Genomic DNA, 20,838 nt, shown 5'->3' with positions numbered 1-20,838 from the left:
AGATAAAAAACCATGAGAAATAACCATAATGGAATAAGGGACTTACTTTCAGGTGCTCTATCCAACGTGTACCACAGTTTAAAACGGTTTGAATGTTGAGCCTGCACTTCCTCAAGTTCTGGACGTAGCAGGATGTCATTCTCAGTCTGTTCAAGAAAAAAAGGAGCAGCAGTTTTTTTATGTAGCTTTGTGCTGTCCACCGTACAAACTTTTTTTAAAGAATAGGTAAAACCACTCCCAAACCAGTAAATGAAGAAGGAAGTACAGTAACAGGCGTAAATTAGAAAGCCATTATCTCACCGCACTTTTCCATGAGGCTATGGTTTGAGGTCTGACTGGACTCTTGGTAGCAAGGAATAACAAAACTGGTCTAGTGATGCATGCCATCTACTTTGATACCATGGTTTGATAATGCCAGAAGTTGCAAGAAATTATATACAGTGGTACCTTGGGTTACAAACGCTTCCGGTTACAGACTCCGCTAACCCAGAAATAGTACCTCAGGTTAAGAACTTTGCTTCAGGATGAGAACAGAAATCGTGCTCTGGCGGCGTGGCGGCAGCAGGAGGCCCCATTAGCTAAAGTGGTGCTTCAGGTTAAGAACGGACCTCAGGAACAAATTAAGTTCTTAACCAGAGGTACCACTGTAGTGATGTTCATAACCCTCTACTTTCTCAAAGCACCGTAAGGGACACTTCTTCCGGTTTCATCTGCTAAGACTCTTGACACACCAAGAGTCTTACATTCAAGTACGGCAGCACTCCAGGCAGGCCTCGGTTTCTGCCTGGTGGGCTCCATTCAGCTTGGTGCATTGTGACTTGGACAGGCCTCATCTAGCTAGCCAGAAGGAATTCAGGGACGGCTAATAATGACAGGTCAGTCTAAGGGGACAGGAACCCCTTACAGAAAAGCAGCATAAACAGCACATGGCTTCTTCCCATCCCAGCGCCACTATCTTTTGCAGCTAGGCAACACTGAAGAAACCATATCAGTTGCTCATCAATATAATATAGATGTGCACATCTGTATACGGTATGTGTATATTTTGTAGAGCTGGAAAACGTGCAGAAAAAAAGAGCAATCCAAATGATCAAGTGACTAGAGCAACTGCCTTATGAAAGGGAGCAATATTACCCATCCAAAGGAATCTGGCACAAAACAAAAGGCTATATTTAGGGATGCAAGGAAAGATTAATCTGCACCTGCTGTTGCTGGGAGAAGACACCTATTTCTGGAGCTGTCTCTATCAAAAGAAAGCTATTCTTGGATGGCAGGTGCCACAATGGAGGGTAAATAATGCAGAAGGAATCTTGGACGTACAGAAGCACGTTATTAAAAATCAATAAAGTTTATGTTACAGGATTTAAATTTGTAAATCACCTTGTGGAGAAAACTCTAAATTCAGATAAATCTATTGGGGGGTAGGTTGCAATTAGAGGGCACACTTATTTAGTTTTGGGGCTACTTTTATTTTGGTGTAAAAAAAGATTTAAGATGGACTAACAATGTGTGTAGCTTGATATATCATCCCAATACAGACATCTAGCACAACTGAGTATGAAAACACCAAAACTAGATTCAGTCTCTTCACATCAGCAAGGATACAAAAGGTCCCAGGATCTAAGGCAGGGGTAGAAAATCCCTTTCAGTCCAAGGGCAACACTGTCTTGTGGGCAGCCTTCTGTGGGCCATGGCCACGTTGGGTGGGGTCAGAGTGAAAATTGGGTGGAGCGATGAGTGCAATTTTTACCTTTGCATGGTAGGCTGAGATTTCTGTGTACCTCTCTCCACCCAGGCCAAGGCCTCTTATCACAGTTCAAGAGCACATTCCACCCAGGCAAAAGCATTTGAAGATGTGCCACTAGCAAATGATGTGGCCTATGGAGAGAATGCAGCCTTGGCACAGTCCCAAGGGCCAACAGAGAGGCCTGGAGGGGCACGTTTAGCACCTGGGCTTGAGGTTCTCCACCCTGGCCTAGAGGAGGCTTCCCCAACTTTGTGTTCCCAGATGTTGCTGCACTTCAACTATCACCATCTCATCTACTGGCCAAGAGTTGTAAGGCCAACAAGGTCTGGAAACTCAATGTTGACCGGACCTCCAGTAGTACCACTTCCATTGTCACTGGTTGTGCTTAGTTTGGCAATATCCTGAGGGTCAAAGGTTCCCACTCCTAGCCCATGGCACGGTCTGAAGCAACATGACCTAGTTCTCCTGCTGAAGCCAAGGAGGAGTCCAGAAACCTTCTGAGATGGAACACAGTGGGAACCCAGTGCAAGTTGCTCTGAGCAGTTGAAAAAGTGGGGATGTAAGGCTGCAAGCTTATGCACACTTATGTGGGAATAAAGTCCTATGTAAATTATAGATATATTCTCGAGTAAACGTGTAGGATTGCACTGAACATCTATGAATATTTCTCCTTTTAAAAAATACCACCACCTTGCTTTTCTTAGCCCTGCCAAAATCCTGCCTTTCCTTCAGATTAACATCCACAAAAAATAAAATTAGGGACTTCTATTTACCTGGTTAGCAAAGAGTAAATGGCAAATGGTGGGATCCTCTTCATCCTTCATGATAGCCCGAATGAGTTGCAACATGGGGGTAATTCCTTTAGAGAAGGGGGGGAAACCAGACACAGCCAAGTCAAACAAAGCCACCTCTTAGAGAACACAAACAAACTCAATACAAAAAGACCGCAAACAATCTATTTTGTACCTGTTCCACCTGCTATCATCCCCACATATTTGACATGTTTAAGAACCGGTTCAGATTTCTTTTCAGGACGAATAGCAAATACGCCTGTGGAAATAGCAAGAAAGGACATAAACAGTGGTTTTATGGCTAGAAGCAGAAGTTGATAAGAGCCACAATTTCCCCACCTTTAACTAGGAGACTGGAGGAAGAAAACCTTGACCTAGAAATGTGCAACCTGTGGGCCTCCAATGCTGCTGCACAGAAACTCCCATCAGCACCAGTGAACAGGGTCAATGGCCAGGGATGACGGGAGTCTCACAACACCTAGAGACCCCTGTTGCCTCAGCAGAATAGGGAGAGACCTTCTGCTGCCCTCTATGAGAAAATAAACATAAGCTAGGGAAAATGCTAATCTTGAGAGCTGCCAAACGGTTCATTACCTGAGCCCCATCCAGTGCTCCTCTGCAAGAAAAGGCAGGGTGATAGGAAGAGTGAAGGCAGCTGCTAGAATTTCCATTAGAATCCATAATTCTCGTGGTGGTTTACTTACTACTGAAACCCCTACACCTTTCTACTAGAGAGGCTGCATTAATGCACAGTGCTATTCAGGGTTTAGCATTGAGTGCTGTAGCAGGAGCTGTGCCCATGCACTCTCTCCCACTCCATGTACAAGAATATGAAAGATGGCCCCTCGTATGCCTCCTTCCGGCCACTCCTACTGACAAGCTGATGCCAAACACATTGCTGCTTTCCTTTGGACCACATTAGGAAGGCCAAGAGGGAGGTCTTGTTGTCTGGGCAGCCCAGGACCCCCTTACACACTGCCCAGCATCCCAGGTAGGTCACTTCAGTGCTGCTAATGCAACAGTTTGACTTTGCCCGCGGAAGCGCACTCCATTGTCTCCCGAGACAGACGGATGCCAACAACATCATGGCTTGTAATAATACCAGCCTTATTCTGAACCAGGAAACTGGTTACATAGCTTCTGCTACGGCTGGCAAGTTCTTTCCTTGCAAGCAAGCAAGGGGAGGAGACATGTTTGAGCTCAAGACTCACCACAGCACATGAAGACTAAATTGTGCTTCAGTTATCTGAAAGCAACCAGAGTTCCTGTGGTAACTGGATTGATTTAGGAAGTAGATGTTCTTAATCCCTGTTCAGAATGACTGAAGTATTGCTTTGTGCCATTATATGCACATTGGCCCCATTCAGAGTATCAAATGGGCTCCAACGTGCACAAAGAACTCCCTGCAGGGGAGTTGGAAGTTGGTAACAAACGGCACCTGCAACACACACACCCCACAACCCTATTCTCTGCACATCTTCCATTGACCCTCTCACTTTCTTTCCATCTGACCAAATTATCCAGTTTGCTCTGCTGCTAGCACAAAGTGTTTTTCCTTTTCGTTTAAAGGCATCTTGTTTTGCCGGCTTTCCTTAAGAAAACAACTGTTGTCTTATTCCATTTAAGAGGAAGTTAGGATAGGATAGAGCAGAGCCAGCCAACAAGATACTGCATGACTCTTAACTTTCATCCGTTTCTCAATGGTCAGGGATAATGGGAAATGGAGTTCCAACAACATCTGAAGTGCAACATGTGGGGAACCCATGGAATATAAGGAACATGATGTTTCTTATGAACCCATGCTATTTATAAAAACCACTCTTGCCTTTCCCGTTGTAGACAAGCAGTCCACTGGGTCCACGAAACTCAATCGTGTCATTTATTTTTAGGCTTTCCAAGTACTGAGACATCTTCCCTCCTTCAGGGAATTTTGGGTGAACTCCTTTGAAATATATCTATTTAAAAGAGAGAGAATAGAAAAAAGGATAGCTTTAAAACAAAAAACAAAAATAGTGTATACACCAGATTAGTTTCAGGTTTTCTATGTGGGCAACACAAGGATAAGAAACAGGTCTCACTTCACATCCTTTGCAAATCTAGACTAATTATCAACAGAGTTTCACTACCACACTGCAAGCATATGGATGTACAGGGGCCATCTGTGAGGGTTTCAAATGAGACTGAATACTTCACAGAGTGTCACGAGATACTTAAATTTTTGTTGCTTTATCGCCCTGAAGCGATCATTCTCAACAGCCATTACCTTCACAACAAGATCCACATAACCTTTGTCGTCATCGCTGGTAACTGGTGTGTAGGGCCTGATCACCAGATTCCCATCAATTCTTGCAGAGAGGTAGATGTGCTGCCCTAGAGGTAAATTTGTAAGTTTAAAAAATACATCATATTTTGAAGAGACTGAAGAACATGCTTACATTATCCTTGATATTGACATCCCTTTAGCATACTAGATACCACTCTACACTCTCCCAAAAGACTATGTTACGTTATGGCCATTCTAGATCAAATCAGCAAACCCATCTGTAGAGCTTCATTTTTCTTAAAAAAATGATGTAAAACTAACGATTTCCCAACTCACCCTCTCTAAATTTTCAATTTAACATTGACACTATAAAGCCAGCTCAAAAATTTATTGCACTTCTTTCCTACACATAGAATTCAGGAACTCAGGCTGCAATCCTACACTTGCTTATCTGGGAGTTAACTCCCACTGAACTCAATGGGTCTTACTTCTCAGTAGACGTGTATAGGTTTGTACTACCAGAGTGGCCCACATCTGCACAGAGCCCCAAGGGGGTCTCCTACCCAGGTGTGTACAAGGCTCAGCCCAAGAACTAAACTACGTACCTTGGACCAGCAGTTGACTCTTCTTGTTTTACGGTATTCAGAATGGATAACTTTCCCCATGGTCATACTACACATCAATAACACAAAGTACTGTCTATATGGTCACACCTATTCTCATGGTTGATCTGTGTGCAATATTAACAAGTCGGACTAACATGTGGCTTTGTGTGATACTTTTGCTTTCTGGAAGCTCAGATGTTAGAACTTGCTCTCAGGTGGTAAGAGAGGTGGACCAACAGCACAACTGTTCTCCTGGACAAATCATCTCAACACCAGAGAAGGAGAAGAATTTGTGTTGCAACCAGAGACAGAGGGGCTATAGTAAACCAACTCATCAAGTCCTTAAACCAGTTGTGTGAAGACAATGGAAGCTGCAGTGCCATTCTGCCTTTGCCACCACTTGTGTCCCAAGAGCAAGGTGGGGGCATCTTTCTGATTAGCTAAATGTATAAAAGACTGGATCTCTCCAGGGGGAAAACACTGATCCATGAAGCATCAGGAATGTTGAAAGCTACTCTTTTTGCACTTATTGGCATTGCTTTCTGACTTTATCTCCTTCCATATTGGAACTAAAGCCATGAGCTCCCAGGAGATGTTCCATTCATGTACTGACCAGATCCATATCTAGCTCAGTGTTGCAGCAGCATCGTATATAACTGGGTGTATAAGACGACCCCAACTTTTCCAGTTAAAATATAGAGTTCGGGATATACTCGCCGTATAAGAAATACGACCTGGCGTATAAGACGACCCCCGACTTTTGAGAAGATTTTCCTGGGTTAAAAAGTAGTCTTATACGCAGGAATATACAGTATTTGTGGGTGCTGTGACAATTTTAAAAGATCATAAATACTTTTCACCTGAGCTTTACTCCACCTGCCAATGGAGAAACGTAGGCACAGGCTTAATACAGGAGTGGGTGGGTGAGGGGGCTGCTCATAAGGCTCTTTCAAAGCCCCACAATTCAACCAAATGTCTTGGATTCCCATTCTATTCCTCCACTACACGCAAAGACCCCAGGTAGACAGACAGACAGACAGACAGTCAGATAGATGATATTAGATACATCCAGATGCACTGCAAAAAGTGTTCATTTTCTTCAAATAAAAACATACCAACAGGAAGGCCTAGAATGTGTTCTGGGGATGGCAAGGCAAAACGGAATTTTCTTGTGTCATGACTAATCTCCTGAAAAAGGAACAGCAGGCAAGTCAGTGCTTTGAAGCAAATGTTTGAGTATTATACATTCTTCTACCACATATATTTATAACCAAGATAAGAGGTAAAGGAAAAGGATCCCTGGATGGTTAAGTCCAGTCAAACTGGTTAATGGGGTGTGGCGCTCATCTCGCTTCAGGCCAAGGTATCTGGTTTGTCCACAGAAGGTTTCTGGGTCATGTGGCCAGCTTCTGGCGCAACGGGACACAGTGATGGAAGCCAGAGCGCACGGAAACGCCATTTACCTTCTCGCCACAGCAGTACCTATTTATCTACTTGCACTGGTGTGCTTTTGAACTGCTAGGTTGGCAGAAGCTGGGATAGAGCAATGGGAGCTCACCCCGTCGCACGGATTCAAACTGCTGACCTTCTGATCAGCAAACCCAAGACGCTCAGTGGTTTAGACAACAGCACCAAGCCATGTTTCAGAACTGCCTGTCAGCTTAGAAAATAAACATGCTTGCTTATAAGGAGAGTGGGAGACACACACTTCGGTTTTCCATGGATTGTTTGGGAATCCTGGTGCATTTTGTTCTCTATCTTAACTTGGCAGGAGGAGGAGAGGAAAAATTGAGCTAAGGTGAATATTACCTCTTTGTCAATCAGCCGCAGAGCATATTTCACATCTGGATTCTCTAGGGTAATGGGAGGCAGAGGCTTAGAGAAAATTCTCATGATCACACTGATCACGAAGTATACTGGAGAGAGTGCGACTCTTCCCAACTGCAACACAAAAAGGGAAAGTAGAGTATCACTACCATGACTCTAAATATCAACATTTCAGTAAACATTTATGAGCAAAATAAAAAATAAAAAAGCAAGTAGCATCACATTAGTAGCATATTATCACAAGGCAATACATAAGATTTTAAATATATTATAATTTTCCTTTTAAAACATCAGTTCAAGTAATCTTTATTTTCCTGAGGGATGAAGTGAGAAAATATAGTCCCTCTGTACTGGTAAGTGGCAAAAGGACATAGGAGATTTATGGCATTTTAAAATATTTGCTTTATTTACAAATACCTATCTCTCTACATGAGGGACACAGGTGGCGCTGTGGGTTAAACCACAGAGCCTAGGGCTTGTTGATCAGAAGGTTGGCAGTTTGAATCCCCGCGACGGGGTGAGCTCCCATTGCTTGGTCCCTGCTCCTGCCAACCTAGCAGTTCGAAAGCACGTCAAAGTGCAAGTAGATAAATAGGTACCACTACAGTGGGAAGGTAAACGGCTTTTCCATGCACTGCTCTGGTTCGCCAGAAGCAGCTTTGTCATGCTGGCCACATGACCTGGAAACTGTACGCTGGCTCCCTCGGCCAATAACGCAAGATAAGCGCCGCAATCCCAAAGTTGGTCACGACTGGACCTAATGGTCAGGGGTCCCTTTATCTCCCTACATACCTATATCCATCGAGAGGGAGATGTAATGAGAATGAAAATGCTAGCACAAATGGAAGCAAACAGGAGATCCACCACCGCACACCAAATCCCCAAGGTACATTCTGCTAATTCATAGCTGTTTGATTCTTCCCAACTACCAGCCCTTGTTTTTCACATACATCCACACCTGATCCCTCCCTGTGGCACAATGCCTGCTGCATATCTTCCCAACTGATATTTCACACACGTAGATTTCCTAACTATTAGCCAACATTTATGGGCTATGAACCAGCAGTTCGTCTTAGAAAAACAAATGGTGGATGTCATTATGCAGCCATAATATAAATATGACAAACACAGGTCTCATTTGTGTTAACTAGGACTTTTGCTTTTCTGAGCCAGAATCAGAGCCAAGGGCCTAGAAATTTAACGATCAACACTTCTTAAGCACAAACATACATTATGGACCTGCACAATACAAAAGGATGCAACTAAAAATAACTTGGATGGATTTTAAAAAGATAATAATAATAATAATAATAAAATACAGATCATACAGGATGAGAAGGGAAGCTGCATGTGACTCGATCACAGTATCTAACTTACAGCGATGCACACAAGGAGGGCATTTGTGGGTATATGCTAAGTTGTATGACTATCAAGTGTAAGATACCTGTGCATCATGTACTAAAGGTAAAGGGACTCCTGACCATTAGGTCCAGTCGTGACCGACTCTGGGGTTGCACGCTCATCTTGCATTATTGGCCGAGGGAGACAGCGTACAGCTTCTAGGTCATGTGGCCAGCATGACAAAGCCACTTCTGGCAAAACCAGAGCAGCACATGGAAATGCCGTTTACCTTCCCGCCGGAGCGGTCCCTATTTATCTACTTGCATTTTGACGTGCTTTCGAACTGCTAGGTTGGCAGGAGCTGGGACCGAGCAATGGGAGCTCACCCCGTCACAGGGATTCGAACCGCCGACCTTCTGATCAGCAAGCCCTAAGCTCAGTGGTTTAACCACAGCTCCACCTGGGTCCCAGGTGTTCATTATTACTAGCTGCTCATTATTATCCATAATTCAGTAACCAGCTTTATAAGAAGGCCACTCTGAGGGAAAGATGCCCAGTGATCAAGACTGCATCTCCATCTGCTGCTGCAATTGCTCATGGCTGGCCCAAGACATTTTAGCACCTGAGCTGAACCACAGAATGGTTCCCACCTCCCCACCAGGGAAGAAGCGCAAGTGAAGATCTACATCAGGCACAAAGGGGAATAAAGATCCACATCAGGATCTGCTGCCCCTATGGATTCTACCACTTGAGATGGCTGCCTCACCTTGCCTCATGCCATTGCTCTCCTCTGAAGAAGTTATTTGAGGGCTAGCAGGCATTTCTCAGAGGATGAGATCTGGACTTGGAGCCTAGAGCAGCAGGACTACTCCGACTGCTTCCCACTCTTCATTCCGAGGGAAGCTCTTTATCAGATTTGGCTGAGTGACTCTTGAACATTATACATGATGGCAACTTATCTAACTGCTCCTGCATGGTTGACCTTTGTGGTTTATAATTCCTTAGAAGATACTGCTGAGGGGCAGGAGAGATAATCTATCATCATGAAAGGAGAGAAAGGAAAGGAGCAAGAGAATATCCCCACATGCCAGTGCAACAGACAAACTTCGTGGAATGATTTGTTTAAAGGTGCTGCAGATTTATAAGCACGCAGCCCATCTTACTGTAATTTAGTATTCCTTAAAAAAAACACAACCCAAAACAACCTGAAGGTGGTTCCCTCACTGCGAGAAGCCAAGTTACAGGGAACCAGTGGTTGGAGGGCCTACAAAGACTCGTGCATATGCACAGGCAGCATGGTGAGGCATTCTCTGATATTTGGTCTACATACACAGACTTTCCTGCATAAACTGGTCATGAGCAATGTGCTTGAGGTTCACTGTCTCAGGCGATTTGTCAGATCTGGCAGCTAGAGAAATAACCCTCGGCTTCCCTCCTTTTCCTTCCTCTTACTGTTTGTGTCTGTATGGAGCCGCCTTTCTCAACGTTAAATCCAGTGTCAAAAATTCCCGAGGCACCAGGCACACTTTGCTATCAGCCAAGTGATTGTGACCAAGTGAAGATGCCTGGGCACCAGGATGGTGCCTGACATCTCCACCACCTGGAGCTGCATGCCTGGAGATCCTTGGATCTGAAATGTGTTATATTTTACCTGCACAATCGGAATGAATTTCAGAAACCAAAATGCTTTTTCTGTGCAGCCTGAGCAAGAGCACGGAACGGTATAGTCAATTGTTGTTACTTCACCTACCCCACCCCACTGCCCTGCTCACAATTGTTATGAATGGTTCATGTCACCATTAACGAAAAAAGGTAGGAATAGGCCAATATACATGTGGATCAAGGGACTTTTCTTCCTTAAGTTCTCAAAGCTCTTAACCTAGCTCAGGGTGGTCATCTGAACCAGCCACATGTTTAAATGAGAATCAATCACAGCGAGTACTTCATTTGAAAATAAGACATTTGGCACCCAGCTTCTATATCTGAGTTTCTAACACTGGTTCCTAACACCCAGCTGTTGTTGGACTACCGTCATCCCTGACCACTGGTCCTGCTAGCTAAGGATGATGAGAGTTGTAGTCCAATAACAGCTGAGCACCTAACATTGAGCGTATGGATGACTGTCTTTTGGTTATGATACAGTGGCTCTCTTTCTTTCCAACATGTAAGTGCTGTTTGATACTGAATTAAACAGAGCCACCATGCCCGTTCCACAGAGTTAGTCCAACAAGATACCGGGGTCAGTGGTATCAAAAATTATTGAGAGCAGAATCTGCATCCCCCCCCCCGTCCTCCTTTCTACAAAAGGTCACCCATCACAAAAACCAATGCTGATTTGGTCTCAAGCCCAGACAACCCACAATGGAATGCAGCCAGATAATCAGTCCTATCCAGGCATGCTTGAAGTTATTCTCCCATGATGACCCCCTCAATCACCTTCCCCCAAAAGGAGGTATCTGCAACTGGGTGACAGCTGTTAAAATCTACTAGGTCCAGAGCCGTTCCCCCTGCCCCTAAGTGGCTACTTTTATGGTGGCAGCAACTACCCCTTATGCAATGAAGCGCTCACCACTCCCTGGACCCTCCTCTCTTCGCCAGGCTAGATTTCACTAGCTCTGATGGGCACGGTACTTTACTGCAGAGGGTTGGACTGAATGACCCTTGGGGTCCCTTCCAACTCTACAATTTTATTATTCTACCCTGTAGACATCATACCACGTAAGCTGAAATTAATTCCACAAAGTCAGACATATATTTTCCTCTAGCCGCAATATCAGATATTCCCAGGGCTAGCACTAATGTTAATCACTAATGCAGGAGAACATAAAAAACACTCTTATTCTGAATGCCCCATTGAAAAAGACAGGTTGGGAGCTCTCTGCCTTGTTGACATGGTGTGTTTGCGCATAATACTAGTGAACCACCCTATGTTTGTGACCCATTACAGCCTGTCTCTCCCAGAAAACCAGATGCAATTAAAATTTTATTACTTTTGTTCTAATTCTTTCCTGCAGGGAGTTTAGGCAACAGACATGGCATCCAACTTTGGAGCTCCCAATTCAGTACTCCCTGGTCCAAGTAACATTCTACCCACTATGCTATACTGCCAGAAACTATTACCACCCCACCCACAACATATTACCATAATCTCAGAGGCTGGGTCAACCACTTCTCAGGCTAGTGGAGTTGGCACTGCTTTTCCATGCTCTTCCAATCTTACCTTCTCCAGGCTGCCCAACCACAGCCAACAATACAGCATCTTCAGCTGTCTTTACCATCTAATTTTAAGCCAGGGGAGCCATTTTGTTTTGTAAACTTTGAATGGCCAATGACTTTTTAAATCCATTCTTGCTGGTTTATCCTCTTGTTGAGAGGCTCTCAAACCTAAGACATAAGACAGGGAAAGCAGCCATCGCCACAGCATTAGCACTGCAGCCTGTGTGACAACCAAGGCATGGTTAACATCTTTAGATCTTACTGGAACATCTACAAGTTCAACAAACTGTTGCATGAGATGCATGGCTGCTACAAAAGGCAGCAATTCTAAATATGTTTCTCCCCAAGCCCCTTCATTGTGTCTAGCAAGTAAAATGTGCGATAATGATATCATGGTACTTCAAGTTTCCCTATCTCATTTCATTGGCAGCTGCTTCCAAGGATGGGAAATTTGAAGGATGTTTTCATGTTACCTTTTAGTTTTTTGTGGGGTCGGGAGGAGAGAGAGAGAAAGACAGGAATCATACATCTCCTGAAAGGACGAGATGTGCCCTGAAGGCCACATCTATCTATCTATCTCTCTATCTCTCTATCTATCTATCCTATTATTAAACATTAATTAAAAACCACTGGTATTCATGGTTTATAGCCATTGTTATTAATTTCATTAATTGCTAGTTTTCTTCATTGTTAATTGTGAGTTTTATTGCTATTATTTGCCACACATAAAACAACATAACTTATAACACACAAACCAAGCACCACTACCATATTATCCATTTTATGAATGAAGAGGGCATGTGTGTTTCGCTACATGGAATCAGTTTGTTTAAGAGCCTCGCGAGAGTCGGTTAAAAGAACAAGCAACACATTCCCACTGGCTGAACTTTCCAGATTAGTAGTTCTTCCTGACCAAGAACCAGTGAGGGAAGCCAAAACACACACACAATATTTGCAACAGTTTCCTGGAAGACATTCAACATCTCAAACATCAGAATATTATTGTCAAGTAATAAAAAACCAATATGGCTTCTCTCCCTTCCCTTGGAATTTAGTCTTCTTAAGAAACAAATGCAAACCAGTTAGCATTCTGTTCTTAAACCTTTCAACCAGGACCTTGGTCAGCTAAGGATTCTTGGCTCCAGCCTTAGGGTGGGGCCAAGCAGCCTGCAGCACATTCAAATTTAGGACTCTGAGGAATTCAGTAAGACTGGCCAGAGGGAATGGTGGGAAGATGATGCCCACAATCCCTGTTACGAAAACAAGTTCATCCTGTCAAGCCAACTGCAATAGACCATGTTTTCCAAATGTCTCAAACTGATCCAACTCTCCCAAGTCACTTCTGCAATGGAACCCTTTCTCCTACGAACATGTTGCTAATATCTAGCATGCATAAGTGATATATTTTATATATTTTTCTTTCCTTCCATACATCCAACTGATTACAAAAAGGACACACTTATTTTCAGTGTAATGTAGTCCTCGTACAGAGCCATCAATACACAAGGGGACAGCAAAGGCGAACAGAGCGCTCAGGCAAATTTGGGGAGGCAAAGATTACCAACAAGGATACATAAAGATACAGCGTTGTGTCCACGGCGGGTTGTGTTTTTTCAGGATATGAATGTGACGGACCTGGAAGTGTTTACTTCCGGTTTCCACTTTGCGCACAAGCGTTCTGCACGCTTGGCACATGCGCAGAAGCACTCTATCGCGCTTTTGCGCATGCATGAAAGCGCCGCTCGGGTTGTGGACTTTTGGGGTGCACATGGCACCCCGGAACAGATCAGGTCCGCAACCTGAGGTACCACTGATGAAAGTCAAAACAGTCACCAAGAAACAAGAGGAATGTCTCAGGAAAACCCCAAGGTTTGCAGAAGTGCAATCAAAATGCTAACTAAAGATCAAAACTAATAGGGCAAAAAAAGAAAAAGAGTAATAATAATAATTTATTATATAGACCCTGCCCATCCAGCTGGGTTTCCCCAACACATAGCTATGGAGACTAAGCATGCTCAGCACAGTCCTTTGGAAAACGCTGGGGCGAGGGGGTAAGGAATTGGCTGGCTGGAAGTGGCCAGAGAACAGTGGGACATAGCCAAGGTAGACAGTAAAGACCACAGTGGGGGTTAAGAAAAGAGAGTGGAAGGTGCCGTTATCTCCACCTCTCTTGCCATTTTCTCTTTCACTTTCTTCCACTACAGTGGAACCTCGGTTTATGAACACCTCGGTTTATGAATTTTCGGTTTATGAACGCCGCGGACCCATCTGGAACGGATTAATTCACTTTCCATTACTTTTAATGGGAAAGTTCGCTTCAGTTTATGAACGCTTCAGTTTATGAACAGACTTCCGGAACCAATTACACCCATGTTTCAGTTTATGAACGCTTCAGTTTAAGTACTTCGCGGACCCGTCTGGAACGGATTAATCCACTTTCCATTACTTTCAATGGAAAAGTTCGCTTCAGTTTATGAACGGTTACTCCGCGGACCGTCTGGAACGGATTAATCCACTTTCCATTACTTTCAATGGGAAAGTTTGCTTCAGTTTATGAACGCTTCAGTTTATGAACAGACTTCCGGAACCAATTGTGTTCATAAACCGAGGTACCACTGTACTGACTACTCAATGAACAGAGAAAAGGGAAGTAGAAAAATGGAGTGAAACACACAACTACAAGGAGGGCAGAGACAACCATCTCGTTGCCTTGAATAAGTCACTTCCTGAAATGCTATTTAAATGTAGCTAGGAACGAAAGTGACAGCTGCTGGTAAGAATCAACAGAAAAATCCAAGAGTAGTTGCGACTGAACTTGGAAGGGAGAGGAAGCAGAAAGTTACAAGGAGAGGAGGAGGAGAGGTCTGGAAGCCAGGAGTAGAAACAAAAAGGAAAGAAAAGATAAACAACAGAGGTGAAGTGAAGGGGACCATGTGGGGTCTGCCCTAGAGCCAATGCACTTAAGCCTTGCAGAATTCACCCCCTCTACCTTAGCAAGGGCAAGGCAGGTTTTGGGGAATTCCCCACCACCACCACAGAATCTCCCAGCAACATTACCTTACAAGTTTGCTCTACCCGTAAGTAAGTGGCTAACAAACAGCACCTGAGATCAATGATTAAACCCCATTATTGTGAACTGTGGTGGTAACTTTTCCTTCTCTGAATTGTTTTGCCACCAAGTACTAAGTCATCTTTTGCAAAGGGATCAAATACTTATTTCACTCATTATAATGCACATCAGAAGACTTTTTTCTTCTGGGTTTCTGGGGTTTTCCCTGTTGTTATTCTGTCTTTCATGGCTACAATAAACCTACCATTAAAATTATGGACTGGTCATTTCTTCGTCAGAGGGCAAACAGGCAAATTTAGCAGGGGATCAAATACTTTCCCCCCTCACTGTAATACTCTGCCTTCTGACCGAATAATCCTCAATATGGTTTACAAGTTGCAATAATACAAAACAGTATGGGAGAATGCAAGCTCCCTGTAGTCCCTGCAGCTGGTATTTCTCTGGACGGATGGACGGATCCTGGCACCTCTTGATAATCCTTTTGGAGAGCAGGAACCTCAGACACCTGCTGGTGGATGAAGAGTGTGTGGCTGGGCTTCCTTCCCAACCCACCATTCGTGCCATTCCTGTATATTGCTTCTTTAGGAGCTATGAGATAAAAGGAGAAGCAAATACCTCTGATATTGGTCCAACTTGCTCCATACGCGTGACTCTTGGTAAATCTCCGCATTTCACCAAGGTCTTTCCTAATCCTGCTGCCCAAGGCCTACCAGGGGTTCAACTAGAGACCTTGCACCTGCAAAACATGTGCTCCGCCACTTTTCTCCAAGGACTGCAGTGCTTTTGTAAGCAAGATAGTTAACCTTCTGTTATGCTCTCATTCCAAAGGCACCAATTATGCATAAAAAAATCCACTGAACGTAAATAAGATAATAGCTCAAGTAAGAGCTATTAAAAACCAGTAAGGCATGCAGCTCTACATTATGCATATTTACTCAAGAGTAAGTGCTACTACATCACTACTGACTCAATGTAGATTTACTTGGGAATAAAACACAACTTGCCAAGAGTTACTAAACATGTACTGAGTTGGGCTATTGATCTTAAAAAAAATTTCTTTAGATCAAGCTGCTGGGGGTACATAATGTTCTCTTAACTGCCTCTCACCAAAGTGTAATAATGCAAAATATATTGTCATCACCCCCGTCATAAAATAATTACACATCAAAGTACATTAGGCACACCCCCTTTATATATATATAAAAACAAAGCTCTATAAATAACTTTAAAAACCACCCACAGCTGATGGATGGATAGCAACAGAGAGAAGGCAAAAAGCCTCTTATATTCCAGTGTGGTGATCGCCAGGAAAGTCTGGAGTGTTTTTCCTATGAGTTGTCAAAGCACGATGAGTCACAAACCCCGCCCTGCAAGCTTCGGAGCAGCTGATAGACTAGGCCTACATACCAGTCTTCTCTCGATTTCTCTCTCCCCCCTAAACTATTTTTTCCCTCTTTCTTAATTCACTCACGAGGTGTGTGGGTGAATCTCTCACTCCTTCCGTCCCCCTTGCAAACGCGCAACAACCTCAAAACAGGGCCTTCTGCCTATTTTAAAAACGTGAAGGAAAGGAAGACGCTGCCCTCGGTCGGACTTGCTCTCCATGCAAAGCGCCCAGGCAAGCCCCCTGCGAAGGCAAAACTGGAAGCGGCAGCGCTGGGCGAAGCGGTGCAGAAAGAAGCGCGCGCGCCCCTCGGCTGCCATTTGCAGAGGCTGCACCCCAGGGAGGCGCCTCCCGCCTCGGCCGTTCCCCGGGGAGCAGCGGCTTTGCAAGGAGCGGAGGCGCGGGGAGAAAGAGGGAACCGGCCGGGGACTTACAGTGCTCAGATACGCCCCCATGGCTTCCACTGGGGTCCCGCTGCTGTAGCCACGAGATGCGCTTCCAACTCCACAGTGCAAAGAGCGCAGCCGGAGAAATCACTCGCCCCGCCCACGCACGCACGTACGGACCTCCTTCCACCCGCCCCTCGAACGCTCGCGTGCTCATTTGCCTCGGAGTCCCGTCCATCACAAGGACTGGCACAGCGTGACTCGCTAGCAAGAAGCGGCGGGCGGGGTTTGGATGCCAACTGCGCCTTGATTTGTGGAGGAGCGAGAGGGAGCTCTTTACGCGTGGAGAGAAGACAGAGAGGGTGGGAGGGAGTGCCCGCTTACCCCTAGCAGGGGCTGCTGGGAATTGGAGTTCGCCACGTGGGTGGCGCTGTGGGTTAAACCACTGAGCCTAGCCCTAGGGCTTGCCGATCAGAAGGTCGGCAGTTCAAATCCCAGTGACGGGGTGAGCTCCCCCTGCTCGGTCCCAGCTCCTGCCAACCTAGAAGTTCGAAAGCACGTCAAAGTGCAAGTGGATAAATAGGTACTGCTCCAGCGGGAAGGTAAACGACGTTTCTGTGCGCTGCTCTGGTTCGCAAGAAGCGGCTTAGTCATGCTGGCCACATGACCTGAAAGCTGTACGCCGGCTCCCTCGGCCAATAATGCTCAGGGGTCCCTTTACCTTTACCTGAATCAGAGACATCAGTGCACGCTGACGTTCACTCTGAAATAAGTGCCACTCTCTTCTTGAAAGTTGTCACAACTAATTTCATTATGTTATATTTTGGTATGAGCTTTCGTGTGCATGCACACTTCTTCAGCCGGCTCTTCTCTTTCATTGTATCTGAAGAAGTGTGCATGCACACGAAAGATCATACCAAAACATAAACTTAGTTGGTCTTTAAGGTGCTACTGAAGGAATTTTTTTATTTTGCTTCGACTCAGATCAACACGGCTACCTACCTGTAACTTTGTTATGTTATGTTGTTGTTGTTATGTTATGTTATGTTATGTTGTTGTTGTTTAGTCGTTTAGTCGTGTCCGACTCTTCGTGACCCCATGGACCAGAGCACGCCAGGCACTCCTGTCTTGCACTGCCTCCCGCAGTTTGGTCAAACTTATGTTCGTAGCTTCGAGAACACTGTCCAACCATCTTGTCCTCTGTCATCCCCTTCTCCTTGTGCCCTCCATCTTTCCCAACATCAAGGTCTTTTCCAAGGATACTTCTCTTCTCATGAGGTGGCCAAAGTATTGGAGCCTCAGCTTCAGGATCTGTCCTTCCAGTGAGCACTCAGGGCTGATTTCCTTAAGAATGGATAGGTTTGATCTTCTTGCAGTCCATGGGACTCTCAAGAGTCTCCTCCAGCACCAAAATTCAAAAGCATCAATTCTTCGGCGATCAGCCTTCTTTATGGTCCAACTCTCACTTCCATACATCACTACTGGAAAAACCATAGCTTTAACTATACGGACCTTTGTCAGCAAGGTGATGTCTCTGCTTTTTAAGATGCTGTCTAGGTTTGTCATTGCTTTTCTCCCAAGAAGCAGGCGTCTTTTAATTTCGTGACTGCTGTCACCATCTGCAGTGATCAAGGAGCCCAAGAAGGGGAAATCTCTCACTGCCTCCATTTCTTCCCCTTCTATTTGCCAGGAGGTGATGGGACCAGTGGCCATGATCTTGGTTTTTTTGATGTTGAGCTTCAGACCATATTTTGCGCTCTCCTCTTTCACCCTCATTAAAAGGTTCTTTAATTCCTCCTCGCTTTCTGCCATCAAGGTTGTGTCATCTGCATATCTGAGGTTGTTGATATTTCTTCCGGCAATCTTAATTCCGGCTTGGGATTCATCTAGTCCGGCCTTTCGCATGATGAATTCTGCATATAAGTTACATAAGCAGGGAGACAATATACAACCTTGTCGTACTCCTTTCCCAATTTTGAACCACTCAGTTGTTCCCTATCCAGTTCTAACTGTAGCTTCTTGTCCCACATAGAGATTTCTCAGGAGACAGATGAGGTGATCAGGCACTCCCATTTCTTGAAGAACTTGCCAAAGTTTGCTGTGGTCGACACAGTCAAAGGCTTTTGCATAGTCAATGAAGCAGAAGTAGACGTTTTTCTGGAACTCTCTAGCTTTCTCCACAATCCAGCGCATGTTTGCTATTTGGTCTCTGGTTCCTCTGCCCCTTCGAAATCCAGCTTGCACTTCTGGGAGTTCTCGGTCCACATACTGCCTAAGCCTGCCTTGTAGAATTTTAAGCATAACCTTGCTAGCGTGTGAAATGAGCGCATTTCACCTGGGGAAGGAATTGGCAAGCCACTCCAGTATCCCTGCCGAGAAAACTCTATGGACAAAGTCCGCTATGCTCACCCGCAACTTAACCCTTGCCCTTCTCCCGCAGCTGAAACTCGACGAGGTGAACGGCACGGCGGCCGGGAAGCGTCTCCACGCCGTGCTGGAGGACCTGACGGAGATGGAGAAGGTCTTAAAGGACGTGGATATCCTCTCGGCGCTGGCCAAGCTCCTGCCCAAGGGTGCCTGCTCCTCCAGGCCGCCCGCCGCCACCTCCAACAGCACCAGCTCCGCCGGGAACTTCACCTCCGGCACCAACGCCAGCGCCGAGGAGGGCAAGGGGGAGAGCGAGGCGCCCGCCGAAGACCCCCAAGGGCAGTGCTCGGCCTTCGTCCAGCTTTGGGCCGGCCTGCAGCCCATCCTCTGCGGCAACAACCGGTGAGGCCAAGCGGCCCAGAGCCCCACGGCTATGCCAGAGGGGTCCGCAAGATGCGATTAGAATAAAAAAAATATATTAAATCTATTTCGTACGACAACAGATTTCTTTGCTTTGGCCGCTTCCTGCATGAGCAGAGTCTAGCGCAAAACTGGAATTAGATGGAGGCAGGAGTTCCGCTGTATGCCGTTAGGTGGCGCTTGACAACTTCCTGACAGTAAGAGCTGTTCGGCAGTGGGATTTGCTGCCAAGGAGTGTGGTGGAGTCTCCTTCTTTGGAGGTCTTTAAGCAGAGGCATGACAGCCATATGTCAAGAATGCTTGGATGGTGTTTCTTGCCTGGCAGGGGGTTGGACTGGATGGCCCTTGTGGTCCCTTCCAACTCTACGATTCTATGATTCTATGAAACTACAAGAAAGAAGATTTCACCTCAACATTAGGAAGAACTTCCTGACAGTAAGAGCTGTTCAGCAGTGGGATGTGCTACCAAGGAGTGTGGCGGAGTCTCCTTCTTTGGAGGTCTTTAAGCAGAGGCTCGACAGGCACATGTCAAGAATGCTTGGATGGTGTTTCCTGCTTGGCAGGGGGTTGGACTGGATGGCCCTTGTGGTCTCTTCCAACTCTAGGATTCTATGATTCTATGAATTTAATTTAGGGAGGCCATAGTTAAAGGCTTGCCAAATGCACACCCAGAAAGGAAGCAGGACTGAATGTGGATCCCCTGGGGCTGGATCCTATTGTGTTTCACTGAGCAAGGGGAGTAGCCTCTGAGCACATGCAAAGTGCCACTGTCCCTCTTATGAATACCTACAGGCAGCTCTCATATACCTTGGTTTAAGCAACAGGACTCCTGTTGCTTTGAAGATTCCACCTCAACATTAGGAAGAACTTAACCACCTCAACATGAGGAAGAACTTCCTGACAGTAAGAGCTGTTCGGCAGTGGGATTTGCTGCCAAGGAGTGCGGTGGAGTCTCCTTCTTTGGAGGTCTTTAAGCAGAGGCTTGACAGGCATATGTCAAGAATGCTTTGATGGTGTTTCCTGCTTGGCAGGGGGTTGGACTGGATGGCCCTCGGGGTCTCTTCCAACTCTATGATTCTACGATTCTACAAACACGACTGTTTTGCAAAGAGGCAGCGGGCGCGTTCGACTAACGCTCACCTCCCCAAGATGCTTTGCGCGCGTCGGCTTCAATTGTGCGCTACTGCGCAGGTCCCCTGTCTTCTCCATTCCCCTCCCTCCTCCCTGGCGCACGCTGCCTCTTTGCAAAACCGCCGTGTTTGTCCACAAAGCGTTGTTTTTCGCGGAAGCTACAGTTCGCGTAGTTAAAAATGGACCGTTGGTTTAAAAAGGGGTTCGTTCAAACGACAAAGGCCTACAGATGAAGAGGAAGAGAGTGCATTCGATGTTCAAGCGAGTAAGTCAGCGACTCTCGAACCCGA

The 20,838-nt window shown here is 45.5% G+C and overlaps 2 protein-coding genes across 3 annotated transcripts in view; one reads left to right on the top strand and one right to left on the bottom strand.

Annotated features, from left to right (window-relative positions):
* LOC118083826 (NADH-cytochrome b5 reductase 3) overlaps positions 1-20,838 on the bottom strand; it is a 33,691-nt gene that overhangs the window by 3,291 nt on the left and 9,562 nt on the right. The window contains exons 1-8 of one of the 2 annotated variants that reach the window (XM_035112744.2): positions 16,679-16,811; positions 7,216-7,347; positions 6,522-6,594; positions 4,802-4,908; positions 4,364-4,493; positions 2,714-2,797; positions 2,521-2,606; positions 47-146 (exon numbers count right to left, since the gene is read on the bottom strand). In XM_035112744.2, coding sequence (XP_034968635.1) covers positions 47-146; positions 2,521-2,606; positions 2,714-2,797; positions 4,364-4,493; positions 4,802-4,908; positions 6,522-6,594; positions 7,216-7,347; positions 16,679-16,699 — 733 coding nt within the window. In that variant the 5' untranslated portion in view covers positions 16,700-16,811. Of the gene's footprint in view, positions 1-46; positions 147-2,520; positions 2,607-2,713; positions 2,798-4,363; positions 4,494-4,801; positions 4,909-6,521; positions 6,595-7,215; positions 7,348-16,678; positions 16,812-20,838 lie in introns of those variants that run through there. The other variant, XM_060279462.1, reaches the window with a different exon arrangement.
* Positions 17,043-19,461, top strand: LOC132592742 (ATP-binding cassette sub-family A member 2-like). Its single transcript, XM_060279463.1, has 2 exons — positions 17,043-17,232; positions 19,071-19,461. Exon 2 carries the CDS (start codon positions 19,143-19,145, stop codon positions 19,401-19,403), a length of 261 nt encoding a protein of 86 aa, XP_060135446.1. The 5' UTR covers positions 17,043-17,232; positions 19,071-19,142; the 3' UTR covers positions 19,404-19,461.

The sequence above is a fragment of the Zootoca vivipara genome, chromosome 10 (genome assembly GCF_963506605.1).
Source record: "Zootoca vivipara chromosome 10, rZooViv1.1, whole genome shotgun sequence".
NCBI lineage: Eukaryota > Metazoa > Chordata > Lepidosauria > Squamata > Lacertidae > Zootoca > Zootoca vivipara.
Note: the sequence above shows the minus strand (reverse complement) of the source record. Positions and strands in the feature narration are given on the sequence as shown.

Excerpts from the sequence above, each read along its gene's own strand:
- LOC132592742 (XM_060279463.1), top strand. The coding sequence starts at position 19,143 with ATGGAGAAGGTCTTAAAGGACGTGGATATCCTCTCGGCGCTGGCCAAG.